The sequence below is a fragment of the Onychostoma macrolepis genome, chromosome 14, assembly GCF_012432095.1.
Source record: "Onychostoma macrolepis isolate SWU-2019 chromosome 14, ASM1243209v1, whole genome shotgun sequence".
Taxonomy (NCBI): Eukaryota; Metazoa; Chordata; class Actinopteri; order Cypriniformes; family Cyprinidae; genus Onychostoma; species Onychostoma macrolepis.
Genome location: NC_081168.1, coordinates 15,379,728 through 15,405,138, shown reverse-complemented (window position 1 = coordinate 15,405,138; position 25,411 = coordinate 15,379,728). Strand labels below are relative to the sequence as shown.

Below are 25,411 nucleotides of genomic sequence, written 5' to 3'. Positions count from 1 at the left end.
AAACAACAACAACAACAACAACAACAACAACAACAACAACAACAACAACAACAACGTAATACAAAAGCTAATAATTCATGTATTTTACATATATATTCAACAGATCTCACAAGGACAGGACAAATTTAAAGGTGCGCTAAGCAATATTTGAAAAATGCTTTTGACCAGTGTCGGACCAATCAGCAGTAAGAGGGCATGTCTTGTAATGATAGAGAGAGAAGAGAACGCTCAATTTGAGTGCACAGGACGGATATTAGCAGATTGACTATAGATAGAGAGAGATGGCAGATAAAAAAAAAGAAGAAAAAAAAAAAAAGGAAAATATCAGAGGAACAAAACATTAAAAAGAAGGGTTACGATCAGGCAAGAGGTAGGACCTGTGTAAATATCGGAGTAGCTTCCCAGCGGTGGAGAGAACTCAAGGAGCAGGAAGGCCTGGAAACGGACACCGAGGTTGCGTTGTTTCTTCTTGATTGGTGAGTAACGTTAATTTTGCTTTGTTTCACACAACTTATGTTGGCTTTTGTTTGAATATGCTTGTGTGTCATCTTCACTTGTTTCCGCGATCGTCATTGCCATGGTTGTGTACGTAAGTGTGGGACGGAGATTTCAAAATGGGGTCAAAAAGGTCCTGTTGGGGTATGGGCGTGTTTTGTTTTGGTGCTTTCATACAAGTGCTGGTCATATAATTAGAATATCATCAAAAAGTTGATTTATTTCACTAATTCCATTCAAAAAGTGAAACCTGTATATTATATTCATTCATTACACACAGACTGATATATTTCAAATGTTTATTTCTTTTAATTTTGATGATTATAACTGACAACTAAGGAAAATCCCAAATTCAGCATCTCAGAAAATTAGAATATTACTTAAGACCAATACAAAAGAAAGGATTTTTAGAAATCGTCGCCAACTGAAAAGTATGAACATGAAAAGTATGAGCATGCACAGCACTCAATACGTAGTTGGGGCTCCTTTTGCCTGAATTACTGCAGCAATGCGGCGTGGCATGGAGTCGATCAGTCTGTGGCACTGCTCAGGTGTTATGAGAACCCAGGTTGCTCTGATAGTGGCCTTCAGCTCATCTGCATTGTTGGGTCTGGTGTCTCTCATCTTCCTCTTCACAAAGGTCAGGTTAAGGTCAGGTGAGGTGAGTTTGCTGGCCAATTAAGAACAGGGATACCATGGTCCTTAAACCAGATACTGGTTGCTTTGGCACTGTGTGCAGGTGCCAAGTCCTGTTGGAAAATTAAATCTGCATCTCCATAAAGTTGGTCAGCAGCAGGAAGCATGAAGTGCTCTAAAACTTGCTCTGGACCTCAGAAAACACAGTGAACCAACACCAGCAGATGACATGGCACCCCAAACCATCACTGACTGTGGAAACTTTACACTGGACCTCAAGCAACGTGTATTGTGTGCCTCTCCTCTCTTCCTCCAGACTCTGGGACCCTGATTTCCAAAGGAAATGCAAAATTTACTTTCATCAGAGAACATAACTTTGGACCACTCAGCAGCAGTCCAGTCCTTTTTGTATTTAGCCCAGGCGAGACACAAGGAATGCGACAGCTGAAACCCATGTCTTGCATACGTCTGTGCGTAGTGGTTCTTGAAGCACTGACTCCAGCTGCAGTCCACTCTTTGTGAATCTCCCCCACATTTTTGAATGGGTTTTGTTTCACAATCCTCTCCAGGGTGCGGTTATCCCTATTGCTTGTACACTTTTCTACCACATCTTTTCCTTCCCTTCGCCTCTCTATTAACGTGCTTGGACACAGAGCTCTGTGAACAGCCAGCCTCTTTTGCAATGACCTTTTGTGTCTTGCCCTCCTTGTGCAACGTGTAAATGGTCATCTTTTGGACAACTGTCAAGTCAGCAGTCTTCCCCATGATTGCGTAGCCTACAGAACTAGACTGAGAGACCATTTAAGGGAGGTCTTTGCAGGTGTTTTGAGTTAATTAGCTGATTAGAGTGTGGCACCAGGTGTCTTCAATATTGAACCTTTTCACAATATTCTAATTTTCTGAGATACTGAATTTGGGATTTTCCTTAGTTGTCAGTTATAATCATCAAAATTAAAAGAAATAAACATTTGAAATATATCAGTCTGTGTGTAATGAATGAATATAATATAATATACAAGTTTCACTTTTTGAATGGAATTAGTGAAATAAATCAACTTTTTGATGATATTCTAATTATATGACCAGCACCTGTATATCAACATCGTTTAGCAAAATTTGCTTGGTGCACCTTTAAAAAAGGAAATATATTTAGCATTAAGAAAATTAAACCTATTTTAGCATTATTCATTTTTTTAACTGACACTACTCATTACTACATTACTGCAATAATTGTATAATATTTCAGTAAAACAGTACTGCAGCACAATACATTTTAATTATCATCTATTAGCTTCTAATTTATATCAATTAGCTTCTTATTTGGAGTGAAATTTGATCCAGACAGATTCACCCAGATATCAGTAAGAGTTTCCACCTCTCATATACTCTGGGGATAACATCTGCTCTCAGAAATACTTCAGTAATATCCAAGTGGGAAGTCAAACTTTCAAGTTGGTGTCCCATTCATCATTTATTAGTGTTGTCTAAAATTAATGTGTCTTAAGTTTGGCTGTTCTAGTTACAAATTGTGAAGTGTGTCATGACATGACACAGATGGTGTTGTAGCTTAATGGTTCAGGATCTCGGCTGCTCAAAGCCTGTAAGTTCAATCAAAGTCCCTTTTAAGAAAAGTCGTTTCACTCGGCAATGCCTCCGGGCAGCTCAGACGAGACCAAGTCCTATCTAAATGAATGGGGGAATCCTGAAATCTCAAAAAATCTTTCTATGGGAACTGGAGCTTTTAACAGTGATGCAATGACTTTACCAATCAACAATTGGCTCTTTCATTTAGAAGGCGGGACTATCCCGCCACATTGCACACTGCACTCTCTCCCATTCATAAATATAGGAGTGAACTGTATTTGTATTTCTATAGTCTTTGGTTCAATCCCATGCAAAACTGACTCATGAGTTGGAGGCTGATCACAAATACACTTGAATCACCACAAACTTTTAACTTCAGGTTACACAGAGGGACTTGCCCTGCAACTAGCAGTAGACTGAAATCTGAAAAATCTGAAAAAGTCTGCTAAAATTGTGCTAAATTATATGAAAATTACTTTAATATACAGTAAACAAGTTTGTGCTGAGAAATCAAAGGGAAACTGCATCTGGCCTCTCTCTACAACAGAAAATAATGAATAAACCTGATGCTGTTCCATACAGTACAGCCCAAAACAACAGACGGAAAGAGATTAATCAGATTTAATCAAACAAGCACAGCACGGAAGACAACGGCTCATCATTAATTCACATTCAACATTCATCTGCCTTCACGCCAGTTTAGGGTTTCCACTAAACACAACCACATCACAAGAAAAGGGCTCAAACCACATTTCTCACAAGGCGTCACGGCAAGAACACAATCACAGAAACATAAGACAAACAGCCAATGGTGTTGTTCCTTACCAGTCCTCCTCCGCAAAACTACCATCCTCAACTTCAGCTGCATGACTGTTGGGTGGAGTGAAGAGAGTTACATACAGAACAAAACAGAAATGACCATCTTTACCCTGCATGTCTGCCACTGCAAGTCAATCAGATATATAGAAACCGGTTTACACCAATATACTTTGAATAGGAAGTGGTACTAATTTATTATGATATCTATACAGGCCTAATATTTATTATTTAATTCTTAAATAATAAACATGAAGAGATGGAACTCAAAAAATCCAATCTAAAATTCTGCAGAGGCAAACATGTTAAGGAAAGTAGAAAATAAGAAAGGGATTTTTGAGTGATGTAAGAGTGCTGATCCAAATGAAGTAATTAAAAATGCATTCACTGTAAGGAAAAGCTATGTGAATATTTATCCATATAGTAATCATCCAACAGTGTAGCAGATTTTATACAACAAATTTCACACATGAGCTTGAAGGGTAGGGAGTATGATCAGTCAATAAACAGCATGATTATATCTAATTAAATAGCACAAATCCAAGGTACTCTAAGACAAATAATCAGGCAAATAGCTACATTATCTACTAGCCAATATAAAGACTAGTGAGACAAGCCAGTGTTAGCATAGGGGCAGAGGATGAACTGTTGGCTGCTAAACTCTGTCTGCTGGGATATGGCAACACAGCCACTGCTGCCGGCTTGACAGCAGCAAATTATTCTCGCGTCTTTGCTCCGGTCAACAGATTTGGGCGTTGAGGGCTTTGTTAATTGTAATACGAGTGGACACTGGCCTGACCGAGTGTTTAAGGACCAGACACTGGTGAGAGAAGGAGTTATACAGAATAAGCAATGTGTATATTATGACACAAAGGGAGAATAAAAGAGCACTACATGAAGTATTGTAGAAAGCATTTTGAAAAAGCATTGAGCACATGACACAACCATTCTTTGAATTCCCCTTTACATGAAAATACCATGGTACATCAATGTGGAAATCATTCAATGTCATGGTATACACAAAATATACGGTATACCATCACTATCATGGCACAGCCATAGTACTTTTTGAATAGGGTTTGGCATACAAGTTGAAACAAAATATCTGTAGAAAATATTTGGAAGGAAGGAAGGAGGCAAGGAAAATAAAAATAAAAACAGAAAAAAAGCAATAGGAAAAATAAAAGAGAGAAATCTATATAATGTCCAATGTGACATGATCTTACATTGCTTTTGCTTCAAAACATTGCTATTGCTTCACGTGGAGTATTTCAAATCCAAATTATGACTTGAGAGAAACTAAAAAAAAAACAAAAGGCAGGTTGACTGGCCATGCACATATCTGACTCTGTACCATCAGCCTCAGGGGGAAGAGAATTGTTTAGTACGCCGAAACAAAAGAACTGCATTTCAGCAGGGGGGAACAGTGCATTTACGCTAATATAGGCCAACACAAGTCCTGCAGGTATTAGACTCTATGACTTCTTCACCATCCAAACAAAAAAGATTTCTGCAGACGGGTGGTACTTGGTCTTTTAAAACAAACATGTTTTAAAAACGACAAATGCTAGCCGTGTCAGGCCCTGTGGGTTGTTACCGAGAAAAAGAGCTTTGAGCAACAAGGTAGAGAGAGAAAAGAAGAGAAATCGCAGTAGGGCTCCTGAGACACTTGCATGAAAGGATCCCTGCAGAACTGCACTACCTCAGCTCACTTCAAAGAGACACTCTCAAAAGTACTTGTTAAAAGGGTGGTGCAGCCTAGTTGGTAAAGATCATGGCTGTTCATGCTGAAGATTTAAATAAGTTGCAGAGTTGGAGTCAAGACCAGACCCAAAATAGATATCTTGAAGCCTATATCTAGCTCCATAAGTTTCCATAACTTCTATATCTTTGTCTTTTCAACCATCATTTTACATTGCATGTTTTGACCCACACAAGCTATCAGAATTATATCTTAGGTTACGGTCAAATAAATATCATATAAATATCTGCACCAAATTGCATATATTTTACACCGTTTCATAGGTCTGAATAAAACTGGGGTGTTTTTTTTTTTTTTTAATGTCTATGACCTCCAATACTCTAACATACTGCATATCATTTCATATGTCAAGTTTTACAGGGTTAATAACTGAAATAATGAAAATGCTTAAATTATTGCAGCATTTCAAATTAATACTTCATTTAAAAAGTATTGAGACAGACCAAGGGCATTAACTCTGGTTTAAATCACAATTTGCTTCAGAAAAACATGCGTACTTTATTTTCTTTATACTTTAAGTCATTTTGGAGAAAAGTGCCAAATGACTACCTGGCAACTCAATAGTATAATCTTATGAAATAGTCTTGCATGCAAATAGTTCACAGGAATTCTGACAATATGGAATCAGACCCCCCAACTACCAGCTGACCTAAATAGGTAATGTTTATCACATTCATTAGCTACTGTACCATGTGCACAGATGAGACCACATCTAACCCATGAGACATTTGGGGGTGGAGTGAGTACAGCTGGACATTTACACACAATAATTGACAAACAAGCAACAAAAACGGCGTAAACAGCACTCTTGCTGCACCACATAATCATCTTGTTTGTCAATCACCCAATGGTTCTGCCTGAGACTATACACGATGTTGAGTAGTATGCCAAGCTAGATCCAAGCTACACACGTTTGTGTGTTTTTAACAAGTTGTAAAGGAGATGGGGCCAGTGGAGACCCTGATGTAGGCCTAAAAATAAGCTGAGCAAAAGATGAGGATTTGGCAAAGAAAAGGAAGCACAAATTACCATCCATAAAAAACTGCACAGCTTCACAAGCCATGCACAGTCCAAAACTTTTAATACTAAAAGCAAAAGAAATAAGGAAAACATATGATCAGACACAATAATTTCTCTAGTGCTGATGGCTAAAGAGCACTTTGGCCATCGTGTCTCCATGAAAGCTCATCAAATTAATTAACATCTTCACCCAAAGGGTTTTTTTCATTAACTACTGTTCTATTTAATTAGCTGTGCAACGTAACACAAGTGGAGGGGACAAAAGACATGGCAGAGCAGGTCAAGGAAAACAAAACACATCACACCCTTTTTTGAGAATTTCAGATCTTTGTTTTACATTAGACATATGGCTATAAATGTCTGAAATTAAGACTATGAGGACAGAAAACAGTCCATTGTACAGCATTCAAGTCCATTGTACGGCATTGTTATTGATGATTTAAACTAAAACTATTAAAATCTTTGTTAATTGAAACAAAAGTGAAAAAAATAAAACATACATTTTAGAAGAAAACAAACAAGTATTACTAATTAACTAAATTACCAAAAAGTAAATTAATAAAATAAAAATATGGAAGCCAAATAAAAATATTAATAATTACTATAATAACATATAAATGATACTAAAATAACCCCACTCCTTTGTTTACAAGAGTTGACAAGATTTGAAAGTTTGAAAAAATAAATAAATAAATAAATAAATAAATGATGTGCTGGAGTCTACAGTAGTCGCTGTGGATTTAGGAGATGCCTCGAGTTTTATTTGGGTCAGTGAAGAGAACTTAAAATTAAGACATGTGGAAATAAAATCGAAGAGCTTCAAGAAATTCAACTCCGACATAACACAAAAGAAAGACGTAAAAGACAAGGTCTAGTGGAAAGACGTCAGCTCGTCTCAGCATTAACACCAGGACTCCAGCATGCTACACTAGCAGCATGTTGGTTTTTCCAGTCCAACAAACATGTCAAGTCAAAAAACTAGGCTATATTTCACATCAAACTCTTCCTTTGGGCTTGCACCAAGTTTCCCCACTCACTGTAAGAAAAGATGTCACGCTTCAAAACATCAATAACTTGGTGCGGTGGCTGTACTCGCTCCGACTCCCAGAGAGAGGAAAGGAAGAGGGATGCATCATCAAACAGGACCAAGTTTATTTGAAGCTGATAAAAGATGGCATTCATATTCATGAGGTGGAGGACAAGGATTTGCTTCTGAAATACAGGCCAGTTTGCAAGCATCAAAGAGCCATGGACATAATTGTGAGAGATTAAACAGGTACTGCGCTGACTTGACCAAATGAGGGATTCCTCCTCTACATAGACACAAAGAAAAGTCTTGAGGAACTGAATTGAGCTGCCATAATGCTGGCCCAGAAGCAGGTTGCCAGGTTTGCGAAACAAAACCATCCCAACTGCTATTCAAAACTAGCTCAATCACATTTTTTCTGCAGTTTTTCTCTCTGTTAGGGGTCTGCTCTGTCAAAATCATGTTCCGGGTGGGTGGGTGGGGGGTTGCTTTAACCCGTGGACTAAAAAACAACCTGCGGCAACAGCGTAAAAGTATCCCAATTCCACTGTAAAACCAAGGACTTGGCAACCCTACTCAGAAGGCGTCAGCTTTGTAATTTAGCTGGTGTAAAAGTCAAGGCTATAGGATTAGAGAGTAAAAATGTAAGAGCTTCATATGATCTTGCTTTGATTTGCTGGTTATATTCTCTGTGGTGGAACACAGAGGGTCTTGGAAAAAAACAAAGGAAAAAAAATAAAAACTCTGACCTTCATCCCTATCTTTATTTTCTTAATTCAGTTTAAACTTCTTAATGTACAGATTCCATCCATACTTAATTTGTACGCTACCATTCATTTTTTTTAATTTAAAAAATTTTTTTTAAAGGGGTCATCGGATGCCCATTTGATATAAGTTGATATGATTCTTTAGGGTCTGAAAAGTCTATAACATTCTTTAGTTAAAATTTCTCAATGGTAGTGTAAATTAGATCTGTTTTCATCAAGCCATTCTAGTCCATGTTGCTTTAAATGCTAATGAGCTCTGCTGACCCCGCCCCTCTTCCGTGGGGTGACGAGCAGTACCGTTTATTTTAGCTGTGAAACTGGCTAACTAGCACGTTTTAAGGAAAGGCGATTTGCAAAGATTCATAAAAAACCTTTATACTCACTTCTTCTGTAGATGAAGCTGGATCATGAATGATTCGCGTGAACATAAACGCATTTAGGCAGATCAGGGATCGTTGCATTCCCTTCAAAACGAAAGTAACGTTAATCCTCTGCATCTTCAGCTGCTCAGATGTCGGGAGTAAATGACGACTGCTATATTCATTATTACATCCAACAACAAAACGCCTCAATCGTTTAATCGGAGACATCTTGTCTTCCCCTGTGCCGGAGTCGACACAATGGCGGACAGCTCTCAGCTCACTCAGGGCAGGTAAGACAGCCTTGTTAATCAACTATCGTGGGAGCGGCCTGTACAGAACTACGTCATTCTGACAGGAATCTCAGAACAGCCTGATTTTAAAATAGGGATTTAAAAAAACAAACAAAAAAAAACACTGGGTGGATTATCATTATAGGATGGATGTGTACACACACTTCAAACACACATTAATGTTCAAACAACTTGTAAAGTGAATTTTGCATCCGATGACCCCTTTAAAATATCTTACAGTTAAAATATCAATAGTAGTGATATGTGATGAATGGCAGTATAAATTATGAAGTATAACTGTTTGCATGTTGATTCTCATACACAGCTCACAAGTTTGTCTTGTGTTTTACTCGGTACCAAAAGGTCATGCTTGGTGAAGTATAACCTGTGAATTCACAAAGCAAATGACATATTACTAACGGAGGAAAAAACATCAAAGACTGATCTCGTCTCAAAGAATATCAACTGAATTCAGCTGGATCCTTTAGTGCAAGCTCAAACTCTAATGTGACCTGAGGCGGGTGTAATACAGCCACCCCTTCCAAAAAACAAACGACTAGCCAAACTTTAACGCTATTATTTTGCTGCCTTGGAAGCACTAGCATTGGAAATGCAAATCTTGTTCAACATAATGACTTTAACATTTCCAGTGAGTGTCTTCCTTTAAGTGTCACAGAGGAAATGCCTCTTGAATCTCCTCATCTCAGAAGAGTTTTAATTGAGCTAATAGGATTAATGTTGCTCCTAATGCAGGAGAAAAGATCATTTAGATCCAGCTCTGATATTTCCGCCATGTGCTTTATTCTCCAAATGCAGAACATAAAGAGACACCAATAAATAGCCATGGCCTCGACGCGAACTCGTCCAATATGCCTCATTTTTCGTAGACTGCTTACCATAAACATCACTGTGGTCATAAAATCTATCCAGTGAGAAGGGAAAACGGATACGGAAGAGCTATGCCATCTTACATTGTCTCATCTGCCACATGCTGAGCACGCTGATGAACATTTCTTCAAAAACACACTCACATGGTATCAGCTGCAGCACAGTGAATATATATATATATATATATATATATATATATATGCGCATACCCCATAAAATTGTCCAAAGTTAGACAAATAGGCAACCAGAAACAGAGTGTTCCTATCAAAGCATGTAAAAAAAATTAAATAAAAAAAAAAAGGAAGAAAATCTGCGAGTCCCCTTTTCTGATATTTATAGAATCGCTCTGGCTGTGCAGGGAAGCGTCGAGGCAGCTGCTAACAAGGGAGCTGAGGACAAGACAGCTAGAGCCAGATGTACACTCTACTGATTATGAAAGCAATGTGAAACGGAGCCTTACCCGTAGGCCATGCCTGCAATTGTGCACTTCTTAAACTGCATGACGTTGCAGGTCAGGGTGCCTGTCTTGTCCGAAAAGATGTACTTCACCTGGTTTCAAGAGAGAGCAATAAACTAGTGTTAATGAAGTAGTTTCACATAAGGTAAATATTTTTCAACCCATTTTACTTCCGTAATGCAACTTATTCTGCACGAAACAGAATATTTTACACAAAAACGCAAGGAGGGACTTGATTTAATGCATCAGGAATAAACTAGATTGTGAAAAGTGGGCCTTTATTATATTAACTGGCATTAGGCTGTATTCCCTAATAAAATTCTAAGCATTACAGCTAAACTGATAAATTGTGTTATGGCTGATAGTTGATGAATGGCTGATATTAAAAATCTATAAATAAAAAATAAAAAATAAATAAATAAAAATGTTGTGATCTGCTACAGATTACATTCAACAGTGTTATTTGATCAGTGTTCTCAAAGATGAATTTAAATAAAATGAGCATTACATGATAGCAAAGGTGATCTACAAGACAAAAACAGGGAAAATTAAAATAGAACAATTAACTATCCAATATTTGATAAATAAAATTGTAAATCATATGGAATCAATACACTATGGTACAGTTCAAACGTTTGTGGTCAATACGATTATACCAGCAAAGACAATTTTGTTGATGAAAAACACACACACACAAAAAAAAAAAAAAAATAGTAATACTGCAAAATATTACAACAATATATAAGAACTGTTTTCTAGTTTAATAAATTTTTAAAGCAGCCATTTCTCCAGGCTTAGTCTCAAAAATCATTCTAATATGCTGACTTGGCGCTCAAGAAACACTGCTGAATAAAAATATTAATTTCATCTGAACAGCAGTATATATATTATGCATAACTGCACTAAATTATTGTTTACAAATATAAATCAAATGTAATTTTTTTTTTTCATTTTTGATCATTATTTTGCTCATTTCTGAACACAAGGGCAAGCAGTACCTGTCCCAACTCCTCATTCAGGTTTGATGTCCGGGCCATAGCTGGTGTGTTGGTGACTTCATACAGCATGTCAGTGTCCTAAAATCACCAGGCAGAATTAATAAATCACAATTTTCTATTAATACCTTGCCATCTGGACTCCAAAACATATGCCGCTCATTTCATACTCTGTCAATCAAAACATAAGGAATGAAACAACCGCTCAAAAGTCTTGACACTCGATGGGAATTCACAAAACTCCACTGCATCTAAAAGCGGTGTCTTGTTTGCTGTAAGCGCCTTGCCCCAAATCCAATTTTGGCATCTTCAAATGGGTTATTTTGATAAAGCTCCACTTTCGTTTGGGCTGTGAAGTTTTCTGGGATTGGCCCTGGAGGTTTAGGCAGTCTCCATTTCAAAGACAGCAGATTCATCACACAGACAGAGCTCCCGCAGCTGAGCCTCACACTCACCCAGTTGATGAAGAAAGCCTGGACGAACTTGATGACCTCTAGAGTCACCAGAAGACTGATGGGAATCAGGTTGTTGAAGAGGATGATGAAGGTGAGGAAGTTCAGGCCGAAGTTGGCTGCTCCACCATCTGGAAAAAGAAGAGCGAGGGGAGGAAGGAGAGAGAGGTAGTAAGCTGACAAGGTTTTCTGAGCTATGAAAGGCATGATGGGATGGGGTGGACTGAGGAGAAATGATGGAAGGATAATAATGCCACAAGCTCATCTGATCTAACTTGCAACGTTTCCACAATGCTCCACTAGCGCTGTGTGAGCGTTGTGCAAACACTATAAAACTCTTCCACTCAATCTCTCCAGTAAGCCTCTAAACTACAAATTCACATTTAATTCTTTAATTATGTCTCCATTAATTAGTAGCTAAACTCAAAAATTCTTTGACATCATAGCGGCAGCCTTGGCAATATGGGCAAGATTCAAAGCAACACATTATCCCACAATGCACTGGGGGTGGGTAATCATGATTTCCAATCTTAATCAAACACCAAATTTAACAGAGAGAGCAGCACAAAGAGAAAGAAAAATGTAAATCAATAAAAATAAGACCACAGACACAAGACAGCTCACACATAGTGTTAAAATCAACATGAAACAATATTCACAACCCATTTTACTTTGACATGACCATGTTTAAAAGGATATTTAAAGAGAGAAATACATTAAAATTACAGCATTACGATTAGCAAGATAAAAAAAAAAAAAAACATTACAGTAGCCTTAAAAAAAAAAAAAAAATCTAATTCTAATATAATATAATATAATATATGAGCCATAAATTGTATTTTACCCAAGTCTGTTAACATTAAACACAAAAGAACTTTTCACAGCGAGACCAAGAACGTTTTTTAAGTAAATGGGTTCTTTTTGACTTCATGTTGACTTTAAGCATGAATAAAAAGCTTTACCTGGGGATCCGCAGAATGCAATAATTCTTTTTCTGAGCAGTTAGGAGAGGGAGCGCTTTTCTCATACAGAGTCATAGAACTAGAGAGGCTGGGCAATCATACAACCGCTATTGGAACTGACTCACGGAGAGAGGAAGAGGATTTAGCTAGTGGTGGGAAGGAAGACAATCAGTTTGGATGTTTCAGTGTAAAGGAGGGAGACCAGTCTAAAGTACCTTCCCATCACATGGAGCCAAACAGAGAGATGTGACATTTAGAGATATTTCAATTATTTGGAAGATCCGAAACATGGTACAAGTAATACTGAACACAGCTTGACTGTCTCTTGCATGTCGGCTGAAGAAGACCTTTCCTGGTGGAAGATTTTTGGCTGCATCGGAAACTACTTAAAACTTATTTCCTGACTATTGAATAGTCTAGTTAAAAAACTACACCCAACAAACACCAAGTTGGCAATAAAGACAACTTCTCTGCATTCAACAAGCTACAGTAAACAAATGCATCTCTAATCGCTAACCCTGCACATGCTCGCATGACATTCTGAAGCATGCAGGAAGATGCAGCACCATCTCTTTCAGCTACTGCAGGTCCACTGACATCAGTGCAGCAAGGAGTCGCGCTGCAGGGTCAGCACTTCTCAAGACACCCGTCAGCATATGTGCAGCACAAAACCTGCTACCTGTTATTTCATGGTCAGGAGTTCAACATGGGTGACTGTTGTTGCAGGTGGCATGAATGCATAACAAATGACTGCTGCTCAAGTGCTCTGGAGGCCCATCTGCATAGAAGCACATGCGTTTGTTTGGATATATACTGGGACAGAAGCAGAGTAAAATATCACAGGGGTTCAAAGTCAAATGAATTATTTATGATGAATAATTACTCATCTGCCTGAAGTGTGCAACGCTCAGACTAATGAGTGGAAGGTGTGTATCCGTCGCCCTCAGCGTACTCCTGCTAACCCAATCTGGAAACCTTCAAGCACAGCTATTGCATTGTTTTTATCTGTGGGGATGAATCATAATCTGACATCCAGCAGCACAAAACCAAATAGATCCAATAATGCCCAAGAGGTCACGAGTCGGCTGGTTAGCGTGACCCAGTTAGCTTGCAGATGTCATAACTACACCATCTGGTTGCATTTTTCTCCGTTGACAGCCATTCAGATGAAGTCTGTATTCTGACTAATTAAAGTTTTCAAATTCTGTTCTTGTGCAACTGCTATTTCAATGAATAGAAATGCAAAACGGTTACAATACCATTAAAAAATTGGGTGTCATTAAGAGTGTTTTTGAAAGAAGTCTCTTATGCTCATCAAGGCTGCATTTATTTGTTAAAAAAAAAAAAAAAAAAATTACTTGCATAAATACATATGTACATAATTAAAATCAGTAATATTGATCCACATTACATTAATATTGCACATATTGTTCCAGATTTACATTAACATTAATATTGTTCCATATTACAATTAAAATGGAAAACAGTTATTTTAAAATGTTTTAATTTTATTTATAAACAGTTTCTGCGCAATATTTCTGTGGAAACGTGATACTTTAAAAAAAATATGTTTTATTAATAGAAAGTGTTTATTTGAAATAGAAATCTTTTGTAACATTACAATTACAAGTCTCTTTACTTTCAATACATCCTTACTAAATGTAAGTATTACTTTATTTTAAAAATAATAAAAGTCTGAATGGTAATGTAGCTCCCTCCAGGTATTATTAACCCTAATTGTTTTATCATGAATCCTTGATTATATGATTATACCACTGACTGAAAAAGCAGGAAGTGTCCTTGGTTTATAAAGTAAGTATAACCTACAAAAGCATGTAAACGACAAATCAATGCCACGTCTCTCTTTTACAGCTCCACTAGGAGGGCAAACAACAAACATGAGACAGAGTCTCCCTCCTTTAGAGGAATAATCAATTTCATGATGGATACCTGCTTTATAACCTCACTGTTCCCTCACATGGCACCCAACACCACTGTTATTTCCTTTCCAAATGACTGCGCTGGATGTGAATGATTACAGATGGAACCCAGCATTCATGGTGGTGCATCTCAGGATTTGACGACATTTTCAATGAACTCTCAGAGCATACCAAGAAGGGAACTGTGTAGGCCATAAAACAAGCTGCGATCGATTTGGACACAAACAGCCCCTCCTATTTAAATCAAGAGTAATGATGGTGGTGACACGTTAATCAATTTGCAAGCATCTCCTGCCACAAATTTAATACATTTTCGCCTCTTGTTGGTGCACAAAATTGTTTATTTTTCTCTTTTTCAATTACCTGCAATGCTCAAGGCACGCAACAGATGTGCTCCCCATCACGGCTCATTAAAAATGAAAGGCAGCGTTGTAGTTCTTAATATCGTACTTTTACAACCCAAGCATTAAGCCTAATAGCATGGATTTGCTCATCTTCTCCAGAGCTGGGCCTTTTCTACCTCGTCTGTCAGCACCAGTATAACAAACACAGCTGAACGAGGAGGTGGGTGAGAGGAAAAGGGGGGCATTTAGAAAATGCCACGGTTTGACCTCCAGGGTCTTCTGCTTCTGCACAGGAACACGTTTCTAACTCTTGCTCTGACAGCGCCCGTGGGCAACTCGCTCCTCTCCACGTGTGTTTCTTTGGGTCCAAGGCTTACTGTCGTGGCTCATTTGTTAGGCACAAGCGAAAGGACGCTGGCATGGCCGAAGCCAGAGCTTGCGAAGTGTTTAACGTGTCACCAAAATAAAGAAAGGGAAGGCACGTTTTTGACATCAGGCATTAAGAGGGTCTACACAGTGTAGAGCTGGAAGGGAAAAACCTATCACTGGATTCCTGGTGTGTGTGCGGTCCTCTGCAATTACCCTCTCAAAGTAGGGCAACCATATAAGTGGCTTCGGTAGCTCAGCAAAAGCTGAGCTTCAGTTAGGGGTTAGTAAGGAGGGGTCATTCACAGATGGCCAAGGGTTTTAAATGGTTGTTACCTGGAGCTGTTAAGAAAATGACAACAACAAAGAAACAAAAAACACAAACCAAACAGAATGTTAGAAAGGAAGCTGATAACAAAACGAACGAAAAAAGAAGTACAGCAGCGTTCGTGATATTCAACCATTTATACATTCATGTGTCTATGCATATTACAACTAAAAGGGAAAAGTTCTCCTTTCCCTTTTTATTGACAAATATTCACATATGCAATGCATATTTGTTTACATAGAGGGAAGACGAAAATTACTGACGATAAAAAAAAAAAAAATAAAAAAAAAATGAAAGCACACATAGACACGCAAGCGGTCTAGCATGACAGAAGGAAAGGGTGTCTGGTTCTTACAGTTGAGGTCCATGTACCAGGCCTCATTGCCGTACTGGTACTTCCAGATGGTCTGGCCTATGGAGCAGACCAATGAAATAGCCAAGAGACAGCCAAAAAGCACAAGGATCTGAAAGTTGGTGATGCGCTCCACGTTGGAAAGCTTCAGAGGAGGGGACGTAGAGTTCTGGAGACACAAAACTCAGATTTCTCAGATTGAAGCTGGATTTGGGATACGACTGAAGTGGACTGAAGCAGATGAATTACCTGCATGAGTTTGGTGTCGTGTCCTGTGTAGACCACGATACCGTGGATCCACTGTGTGTTCCTGAGTTGTGCTCCTCTCAGCAAGATCTGATCAGGACCGAGTGGTACAGTGCTAAATATGGAGCAAACCCAACAATTGATGAACATTTAAAAAAATAAATCCCTACCAAAAAAATAAAGCATAACAGCAGGAGAATGTGATTTTTTATGGAGCCCCTAAAGGGACATTGGCAAAAAAAAAAAAAAAAAGAAGACTTTCGCGTGTGCACGAGAAACTGTCCATCTGTACATAACTTCTCAAAACTTTTCATCTGTAAAATAGCACATTCATAATTCTTTCTATTTTCTCTATATGTTGTACATAACCTCCTAAAACATTTGCACATTTATAATTCTATTTGATCTATATTTTTATTACCATAGTTATTGTTTTTTAATGCATTGTCTATTCTGTTTATTATTAGACTTATATTTCATTCTATTACCTTAAATTATATGCATGCTCCTGTCACCAAGACAAATTTCTTGTGTTTTTGTGTGTAAACAAAACTTTACTTGACAATAAAGCTCTTTCTGATTCTGACATTTAAAACGCATTTTGAGGTCTAGAAGGATTGGTAGCTACAGTATAAAAGCTCAAATTTTAGATTTTAATACGGCAATAGCCTATTGTCCCACACAAAACTTTAAAAGCCAGTCAAATATGTATATAAATCGAAAGCGATTATGTATTTTTTATAATTATTACTTCAGTTTGGTTTTCAGTAACTGCTGTTAGTTTCGTTTCATTTTTGTTTTTTATTTCTTTGACATTTTTCTTTCTTTCTTGATAAATAAATGCCTTTATTTTCGTTAAATACAGTTCCCTTTAGGGGCTCAGTAGATTTTAGATAACAAAAAACAAAACAAAAAAAAAGTTTAGAGAAAACACAACAAATTTGGTATTTTATAAAGTATAGATTTGTTCCTTCCTAGATATCAATACGCAATTAAACCTGCCTTCGAGTATCAGTGAGACATTTTCATTCTTCAAATTCGATCGAACCCTTCTTGCTGAAATTAACTTGATGCTCTCACACTCAGACTAATGAAATGGCAGCCTTCTGTTTTTCTTTCATTCACCTCAAGCCAAATTGTACCTTTCATCACTCACACTCTGTCTGTCGATTTTCTCATACCTGTGTCCATCCAGGCGAATATTGCCCACAAACTCATACAGGTGTCTGTTGGGACTCTCACATTCCATCCGTCCAGAGATACGCATTAGACTGTCAATGTCCTTGATGTCTGCAGTGATCTGCAGACCCTGAGTATAACGAAAAACACTAAGTAATACAATTCACACCAGTAAACAATTAGCTGAATTGTACAGTATTAATAAATAACAGTAGGTATGATATATGGGTGGGGGGAAGGGGGAATCACCTGTCTGATCTTAAGATTTGTTTCTCCATCTAGATTAGAGGTCTCAATGTAGCACATTCCTTGAGGTTCACTACAATGAACAGCACCATTATGAAAAAAATATATACATTTTTAATACATCGTGAAGATATATGGTGACACCAGTAGAATACTTTGCAGTTTACTGAAATATGTAATAAATACAATAATATTACATTTATAATGTTCAAAGGTTTGGGGTCAGTAAGATTTTTGCTTTTAACAATTGAGCAAGGACCTAATAAACTGATCAAATGTGACAGTAAAGGCATTAATAACACTACAAAAGATTTCCATTTCAAATAAATGCTATTCTCTATTCAAAGTATTCTGAAAAAATATACCAAGGTTTTTACAAAAATATCAAGAAGCACAACTGTTTTCAAAAACATTTGAAGAGTCAGGACTGATGTTTGCTATTATAGTTAGGCCAGAGCTACTAAAATATCAGTTTCATCAGTTCATCTTAGATTTTGTATTCTCCTTGGTTCACAAACTGCAGATTACATGAAAATTATAATATAAAAATGTGAACTTATCGGTATCGGCCATGAGAAGGACTTAATTATCGGTTATCAGTATTGGATAAAATTTTTCATATCGTGCATCCCTAGTGATAATACATGTTTATTGAGCAGCAGATTAGAATGATTTCTGAAAGATCATGTGACACTAAAGACTGGAGTAATGCCTGCTGAAAATTCAGCTTTGCCATCACAGGAATAACTTACATTTTGAAATATATTTTAAAATATATAAAAAAGTTATTTTGAGTTGTAATATTGATATTACTATTTGGACTATATTTTTGATTAAATAAATGCAGCCCAATGGCGAGTACAAGAAACTTTTAAAAACATTAAAAAAAGTGGTACTAAGCCCAAACTTTTGAACAATAGTGTATCTTAAAAGAAATTGGTACAGCCTAGCTATTTTAATAAAATATCAAAATATCACGTAAAACAGCTAAATGGCATTGGCTAAAATATGTAACTATTTCATATATAATTAATAACTAAAGAAGTGTTGTTCACATCAATCAAAACCACAGAGCAAAATGAACCCCCATAATCAAAGATGCCTTGTTTTCCAGAGCTAGTACAGTTTTCTGTTAAAATGATATTATTCATTTCAATAAGGAAAGTCCACTGGGCAGCATATTTTCCCCAAACTGCACAAGGCATTTTAGTACTTGGACTGAAAATGAAAGCATATCGCTCTAATGGGACTCCCTTAGATCCAAATCCTTCATTTTGTACTCAGCCATTAGGAAACTTTCACTCGATGCATCTTTGTTTATGGCCATGCATTGTGCTGTTTTTATTTTTAGTTACATCCTCCACATGCAACAAAGGAAAGATGCAGCACACCAGACAAATGAACATTCAGTGTTAATACTGAGAAGAGCAAAAGCAGGATAGCGAGTACACAGGGCCAAAGCTGTTACACATCTCTCCTTTAATAAATGATAGCAGGCGTGAACAGAAAAGATGGTCCTCATGCTTAAAATGAAAAGTTATCAGAAAAGTTTGCTCTGCTTTGGGTCTGTATAAAACAAAAATAGATGTCATTACTCATTTCTTCTGTAGATTCAGTATACGGACAATTTAGTTTACCATAAAGGCTCATGACAATACTGTACATTGTGGTGATGTGACCGCATGCAGAGAGTCACATCAGAGTCGGAGCTCCTGCTGAAGCCACGCATTGTGCCAACAGCTGTGACATTTACAGTCACTCAATGGGTCTTTTCTCCAGTTGTGTTAGAGAAGCGCTTTGTTTTTCCTGTGTGCACATGCTTAAGCATCTTCAGCACAAAGCAGAGATCTGTAATCCACGTCTCTACGGTTATGGACAGGGCTTCATCAGTATTTTCTGCTGGGAGTTGAACAGTCTTCCTCTGAGAAATGTGCGCCTAGTCAGCCCATTTTTGGTGCTTAAATTTAAGAATCTCACGACAAAAGGTCCAACAATGATGCATGGGAAGGTGTGAGTTGTGATATTGAGTCGTGATAGCCAATAGGCCCTTTAATTGCACAATTATCAAACACAGTGTGGCTGAGAAATATATTGAATATAAAACAAGGTATATTTAGGACCATATAGCTGGTGACGAAATAAAACACCACTGAGAATAAATTAATAATTTTAATGCACTTTATTCAGACAAAGTTTCTGGAAACTATTTTTAAGTATGAGCCTTTAGGTTTGATTTCATCACTGATTTAAACTCAATTTAAAATTTGTGTTTCACTGAATCAGTTTCAAAACATGCATTTTTCTTTTAGTAAAAACAAATGAAGGTTATATTCCCAAAATACTCTAAAATCTGCTAAAAATATATCTGACGGTCTTTACATCTATATATTATAACCTTATTGTTTAATATTATAATAATATAATTTTTGAATGCATACAGAAAAATGTATACCACCCAGCGGTACCCAGCAATATCAAATCAGATCATTGGTTAAAAAAAAATACAAAATAAAAATAAAAATAAATAAAAATGGCATAACCAAGAATAGCATTAAAAGCTGACAAAACACCATCAGGCCAAAAGAAGAAAAAAAGAAGAAAAAAAGAAAAAAAATTTGGAAAGAGAGAAATATTAAAGGTAACAGATTCTCTCCACCTGTGCACCCCCTGCTCCCTTCCCACCCAGCCCGCATGCAAACCGGAGCTGTTCCTGACCTGGACGACAGAATGATGAGGTCGGCCGGGAGGTGATCTCCATTGGCTGCTCGGACTACCTCCCCTACCGACACCTTAATTTACCCAGCAGCCCCGGCGCAAGGGGAATGACGCAAGTGAAGTCAGGAGAAGGTTGTTCATCACATGAGGTTGAGAGGGGAGGGTGAAAGGTGGAGATGAGAGGAGGGAAAGGACATAAGATGGGGAGAGGAGGAAGAGCACACATAAGACAGGGAGAGAGACACAAACACACACATTTAATCTTCACAGAGGAAAAAACACAATGTCCACTGCTCAAAACCCACCCAGGCCAGGCTAAACCACTAGTAAAGTGGGAGAACAACTTTTATTTTACTGTTATCTGTGGCTGATATAAATGTCTAACACTCCAGAACTTTGGGACAACTTAAGGCCTGGCTGACAAATGGATTTTGACAGTGAAGAGGACAACTTCATCAAGTCAGTATTAATCAATTAGCAAACATCCACTAAAGGAAGTGTTGATTTTAACTTTTCACTCATTTTATTAAAGAATAACTCCGCTAAAAATAAAACTCTGCCATTTGTGCCCCTCAGTTCTTAATAAACGGTTTAGTTAACAATGTAAACTTAGCAAGTAAACAATGGCAGAATTTTCAATTTTGGGTGAACTAGTCATTTAACCCTTCATCCTTTGTGGATAATATATTATATTTATGTTATTATGTTATGTTACCATCAACTGATACCATATGTAATGACACTGCTTTGTCTAAGGGTTATTTGTTATTAGCCTGTTAATCATCACTTCCTTTGGATGTTGAGTGTGAGACAGGGGCATAAGGATGGACAAGTTCCTTTCTGATGACGTAGACTCGTCTACCTGGACGACAGCAGTATAGCATCTGCTGGTACGAAATCTTTGCCATTAACTTTAACTATGTCTCCAACCACAACCTGTAAAACACAAACTAGTTATCAATTCAAAAACTTTATAGCAAACTAGCAGCCACTGGCGGGAGTAAAGAAATAAGAAGCATTCATTTCACTTGTTTCATTCAGGAGGTACTTAGATCCAAACATAAGCCTTCACTTGAGACTAGCATTTAAAATGAGGCCATTTAATCAAAAATATTCTCTGTAAAATGCACAAATAAACAATTAATTTTTTTCGGATATGCATTTATCATCATCTTATTAGCCATAATCCAGTAGAAGTGGGGTACGTTGCCTCATAGCTGCTACTGTATTTTGAATCAAAGTGGAGAGCTACTTAAATATGCATGAGTTGATATACGATTTAGAAGTAGGCCTATATTAAAAATACATTATTCATACTTTGCACTGTAATTCAAAGTGTGTCACAGTGTAGCTTAATAAAAGGATGGCCGACAAGAAGCCTGGCTCCACAAAACTGAATATTGATGAGATGGCAATAAAAATAAAACTAGGTTTAATGAGCTGAAGCAGAATCAAATTGTACTTCACTGTCCATTCTAGCAGCACTTAGCAGAATTGCAGCTTCAAAAAATATTATACTAAAATGAAACAACTGTAAGCAGTCATAGCTGACATCACATTCTATTCTGTGCCACAGTGAGGTCACCAGGGCACAAGTTAATGCACTCTCATAGATGTGCACTAATATAGCAAACAGTAATGAATGGCCAGTCCTCAGGTAATTATATCTCCAGCCATTTCCTTTTGCTTTCACCTTATAATTATGGACTGTGCGTTTCTGTCAGGGTAATTAGCTTGACTCTCTATTAACACATTGAAAAGCTGCTCTGTGTCTGGCTACATTAGGATCTCTATAGAGACCGCACGTAAGCTGTGGCCTGGTTAGAGTCTACTCCTGGATTCTCGACTCTTTAGCTCAAGATGAACAAAAGAAAAAGAGCAGAGAGGGAAGTACCCTTTTCAGAAAACACCAAAGTATCTGTTTTCAAACCAAACCTGCTCTGGTTTACACCATCGGGCAGCTTTATATGCATACTCATTTCTCACTTTGTTTCTAAGAGTATGTCAACTAATTTTCAAGCTGGAACTCAGTGAGGCAAGTGGCATGAGAAACACCATCTGCTGCAGTACCTTCTCCCAATGTACAATCTCCCAAGCGCCGTTCCTCAATACTACAAAAGAGAGAGAAAGAGAAAGAAAGATCACCATAAAAGAAAAGTAAAAAAAAAAAGATCCCTAACACAGATGATATAAACATGCATTTATACACACACACACTTTAAGTTGACTGTCGTCTTCTTGTAGGAAAAAGAGATGAACATTTCTAATTACTAAATGCTGACTCATCCTGTATGTCTGTGTCAAATTTTTTGGCCAATCTAATTTCTCATTAGAAGGGTTGTCATTTGTTGTCATTTACGTCCCACATAAACTGTTTCAATAGAAAATACTCCAAAACAGGGAGGAAAACTGCTCTAATTAGGCAGATGTATGGGGTATTTAAAGACAAACGTTGAGCAAACAAATGTCTTACCTTGTGTCTCTTTCTTGTTAACAACACTATCAGCATTATGGCGTTTCTGAGAAAAAAAGAAAAAGTTATTAATCAAATGAGCCAAATCAAAGCTTCTAATACTTTTAGATGGACAGACTTCATTTTATAGATTTTATTACTTTCTTCTGCACTATAAAAGAATATAGGACAGATATCCACACATAATTATTACAGACATATAAATACAGCATGCATTCAACACAAAGTATTTAGAAAAGACTAAAACTCTTAGAAGATAAAACAAACATTCTTTATAGAGAGAGAAAGAGTGATGTTTTACATGTTTAGTGATCAATAAAACTGCTAATCAAGAAGTGGAGAGATCTGTGTCCATTGAAGCACTCTTTTCTGTCCCAGATTACAAGAGCCGTTTGATCTGCTCTAATCGAGAACCACTTTGAGCTTTTCTATCTCAGAGAGCGAATGTGAATGAGCCAGAGTGATCTGAAAACACTGATTAGCCTCTGAAAGCTCTACATATACATTTGTGCTCTTGCCTCCAATGCTGTCTGACTGCCTAATTATCCTCCTGGTTAACACTGGTAAACTGGATGAAGCAGGACGACTGGTTTATGCTGTTAGGAAGACAACATGAGAGAAACCTGAATAAGTTAAAATGATGGTATTATGCTTAAAGGGATAGTTCACCCAAAAATGAAAATTCTGTCATCATTTACTCACCCTCAAGTATTTCCAAACCTGTATGAATTTCTTTGTTCTGCCGAACACAAAGGAAGATATTTTTAAGAAAGTTTGTAACCAGGCTGTTTTGGGGCACCATTGACTTCCATAGTAGGAAAAAAAAATACCATGGAATACCATGGAAGTCAATGGTGCCCCAGAACTGCTCTGTTTCCCACATTCTTCAGAATATCTTCCTTTGTGTTCAGCAGAACAAAGACATTCATACAGGTTTGGAACTACTTCAGGGTGAGTAAATGACAGAATTTTCATTTTTGGGTGAACTATCCCTTTAAAGTTCCACGAGCGCCAGTTACGTAAATGCAGATCATTTCTATAAAATGAAGCCATTCCTTTGTTTCCAAAACCTTCTCTGACAAAGTTTAGTGTAAAGCTACTACTGACTACTAAGAAAATGTCCAAATGAAATTTGTTTATATAGAGACAATTTATCAAAATATAATACACAGTTAAAAAATCTCTGTTGCTTTCTGTATATACTCCGCATCAAAAAATAAATAAATAAATAAATGCATAGATAAATAATTGCAGACAGCCTTTCTATATTTTACTTCCCTTCCTCCCCATCTCTCAAAAACTGATATTATATTAAAATAACATTAACTGTGACAAACAGCAACGTTCATATTACTGGAGAGATTACTGAGCAGCCCATGTCACATGACCTCTGCAGGGGAAGGAAAAAGTTAGACTGGTCTCAGATCCCATTTATCATCCAAATCAGCTCTGGTGCAGTGTTGGATAACTCATTCTCTCTCTTTCTCCTTACTCTCTCCTATCTCCTCTGTTTCCATTTCCCTCACATTTTCCTTCAGCTCAACATGGAGCATAGATCAGGCTCTGCGGAGGGAAGTGATGATTTGATTACGCATCTAATCTAACTGATGGCTTGTCTGCAGTGAACATGGGAGCAAGAGGATATTTAACAATACAAGAGGGCCCCAAAGGGAAGAGGAGACAGTGGTTTGGGCTTGTGGTAAGATGCAGCACCAAATCCCAGAAGGATTAGTGGAGTACAGTGGGGTGCAGCTGATAAGCAGGCCACTGTGTGGAAAGCACTGGCGCGTCACCTCTTTGTTAGACTCGGTCTTTGTTAGAGATGCCGGATTATGACGAGTTATGGATTATACAGAGCCTGCTGGCTTCTTTTGAAACTCGTATATGAAGACACAGTAAGAACGCAACAAACAAAAAGTGTGATTCTAAACCACACAACTGTTCAAATGTTTGGGGTCAGTAAGATTTAAATTTTTTTTTAAATATTAATATTTTTATTCAGCAAGGATGCATTAAAATGATTTAAGTGACAGTAAAGACATTCATAATGCTTTGAACTTCGGCGCGGGATTGCGCATAATTTAAACCATTCCCGCAAATTTAACTTTTATAATGCGAGAAATTCCTGCACAATATTTGCTTAATCTCAGATCAAATTATGAAATACATCCACAGCAGCGAAAAAAGAAATCACCGGTTCAAACAGTCCGTCTATAATTTAGAATTTAATTCCACAAACAGCGCTGCACCGGTGTTCTCTGACTGTGGCTGAGTCCTGCAGCATCGGCGTGCTCTCCGCGGCCTGCGTCGCTCTGATCTTATTCACACAAGGCTGTGTGACGCGCTCTTATATTCTGAGCCGCACGCAAATGCGACTGAAAACTACTGCGTGCGACTATGAAAAAAATATTTATTTTAGATTTGCAGAGTTGAGTAATGTCACAGACATATCTCATGAATCCTTTCATAAACGAAGAAAGTAGACACAATGTAAATAAGAGATTCATTATGCAGTGTAGAGAGCTTCGTTGATTATAATGGAACTTTGTGAGATCGCGATGAACTAAGGAGAGTGACCGATTTAATGATTAGGTAGGGAATTTGTAAATGTGATATTGATTTAATACAACAGTTCAGTAAACAAGAAGTTAATATTAAGTGACTTACATTGTCTGACTATAACACTGTTGCCTGATTTTGCTCTATTTC

At 37.4% G+C, this 25,411-nt stretch overlaps 1 protein-coding gene across 5 annotated transcripts in view; it reads right to left on the bottom strand.

The window, feature by feature from the left end:
- Nucleotides 1–25,411, bottom strand: part of atp8a1 (ATPase phospholipid transporting 8A1) — a 157,940-nt gene that overhangs the window by 80,613 nt on the left and 51,916 nt on the right. For 3 of the 5 annotated variants that reach the window (XM_058797390.1, XM_058797388.1, XM_058797392.1), the window contains exons 5-15: nucleotides 22,703–22,748; nucleotides 22,300–22,340; nucleotides 20,230–20,303; nucleotides 17,518–17,587; nucleotides 17,271–17,398; nucleotides 16,093–16,204; nucleotides 15,847–16,012; nucleotides 11,555–11,682; nucleotides 11,103–11,180; nucleotides 10,108–10,196; nucleotides 3,541–3,585 (exon numbers count right to left, since the gene is read on the bottom strand). In XM_058797390.1, coding sequence (XP_058653373.1) covers nucleotides 3,541–3,585; nucleotides 10,108–10,196; nucleotides 11,103–11,180; nucleotides 11,555–11,682; nucleotides 15,847–16,012; nucleotides 16,093–16,204; nucleotides 17,271–17,398; nucleotides 17,518–17,587; nucleotides 20,230–20,303; nucleotides 22,300–22,340; nucleotides 22,703–22,748 — 977 coding nt within the window. Of the gene's footprint in view, nucleotides 1–3,540; nucleotides 3,586–10,107; nucleotides 10,197–11,102; nucleotides 11,181–11,554; nucleotides 11,683–15,846; nucleotides 16,013–16,092; nucleotides 16,205–17,270; nucleotides 17,399–17,517; nucleotides 17,588–20,229; nucleotides 20,304–21,091; nucleotides 21,166–22,299; nucleotides 22,341–22,702; nucleotides 22,749–25,411 lie in introns of all 5 variants that reach the window. The other 2 variants (XM_058797389.1, XM_058797391.1) reach the window with 2 other exon arrangements.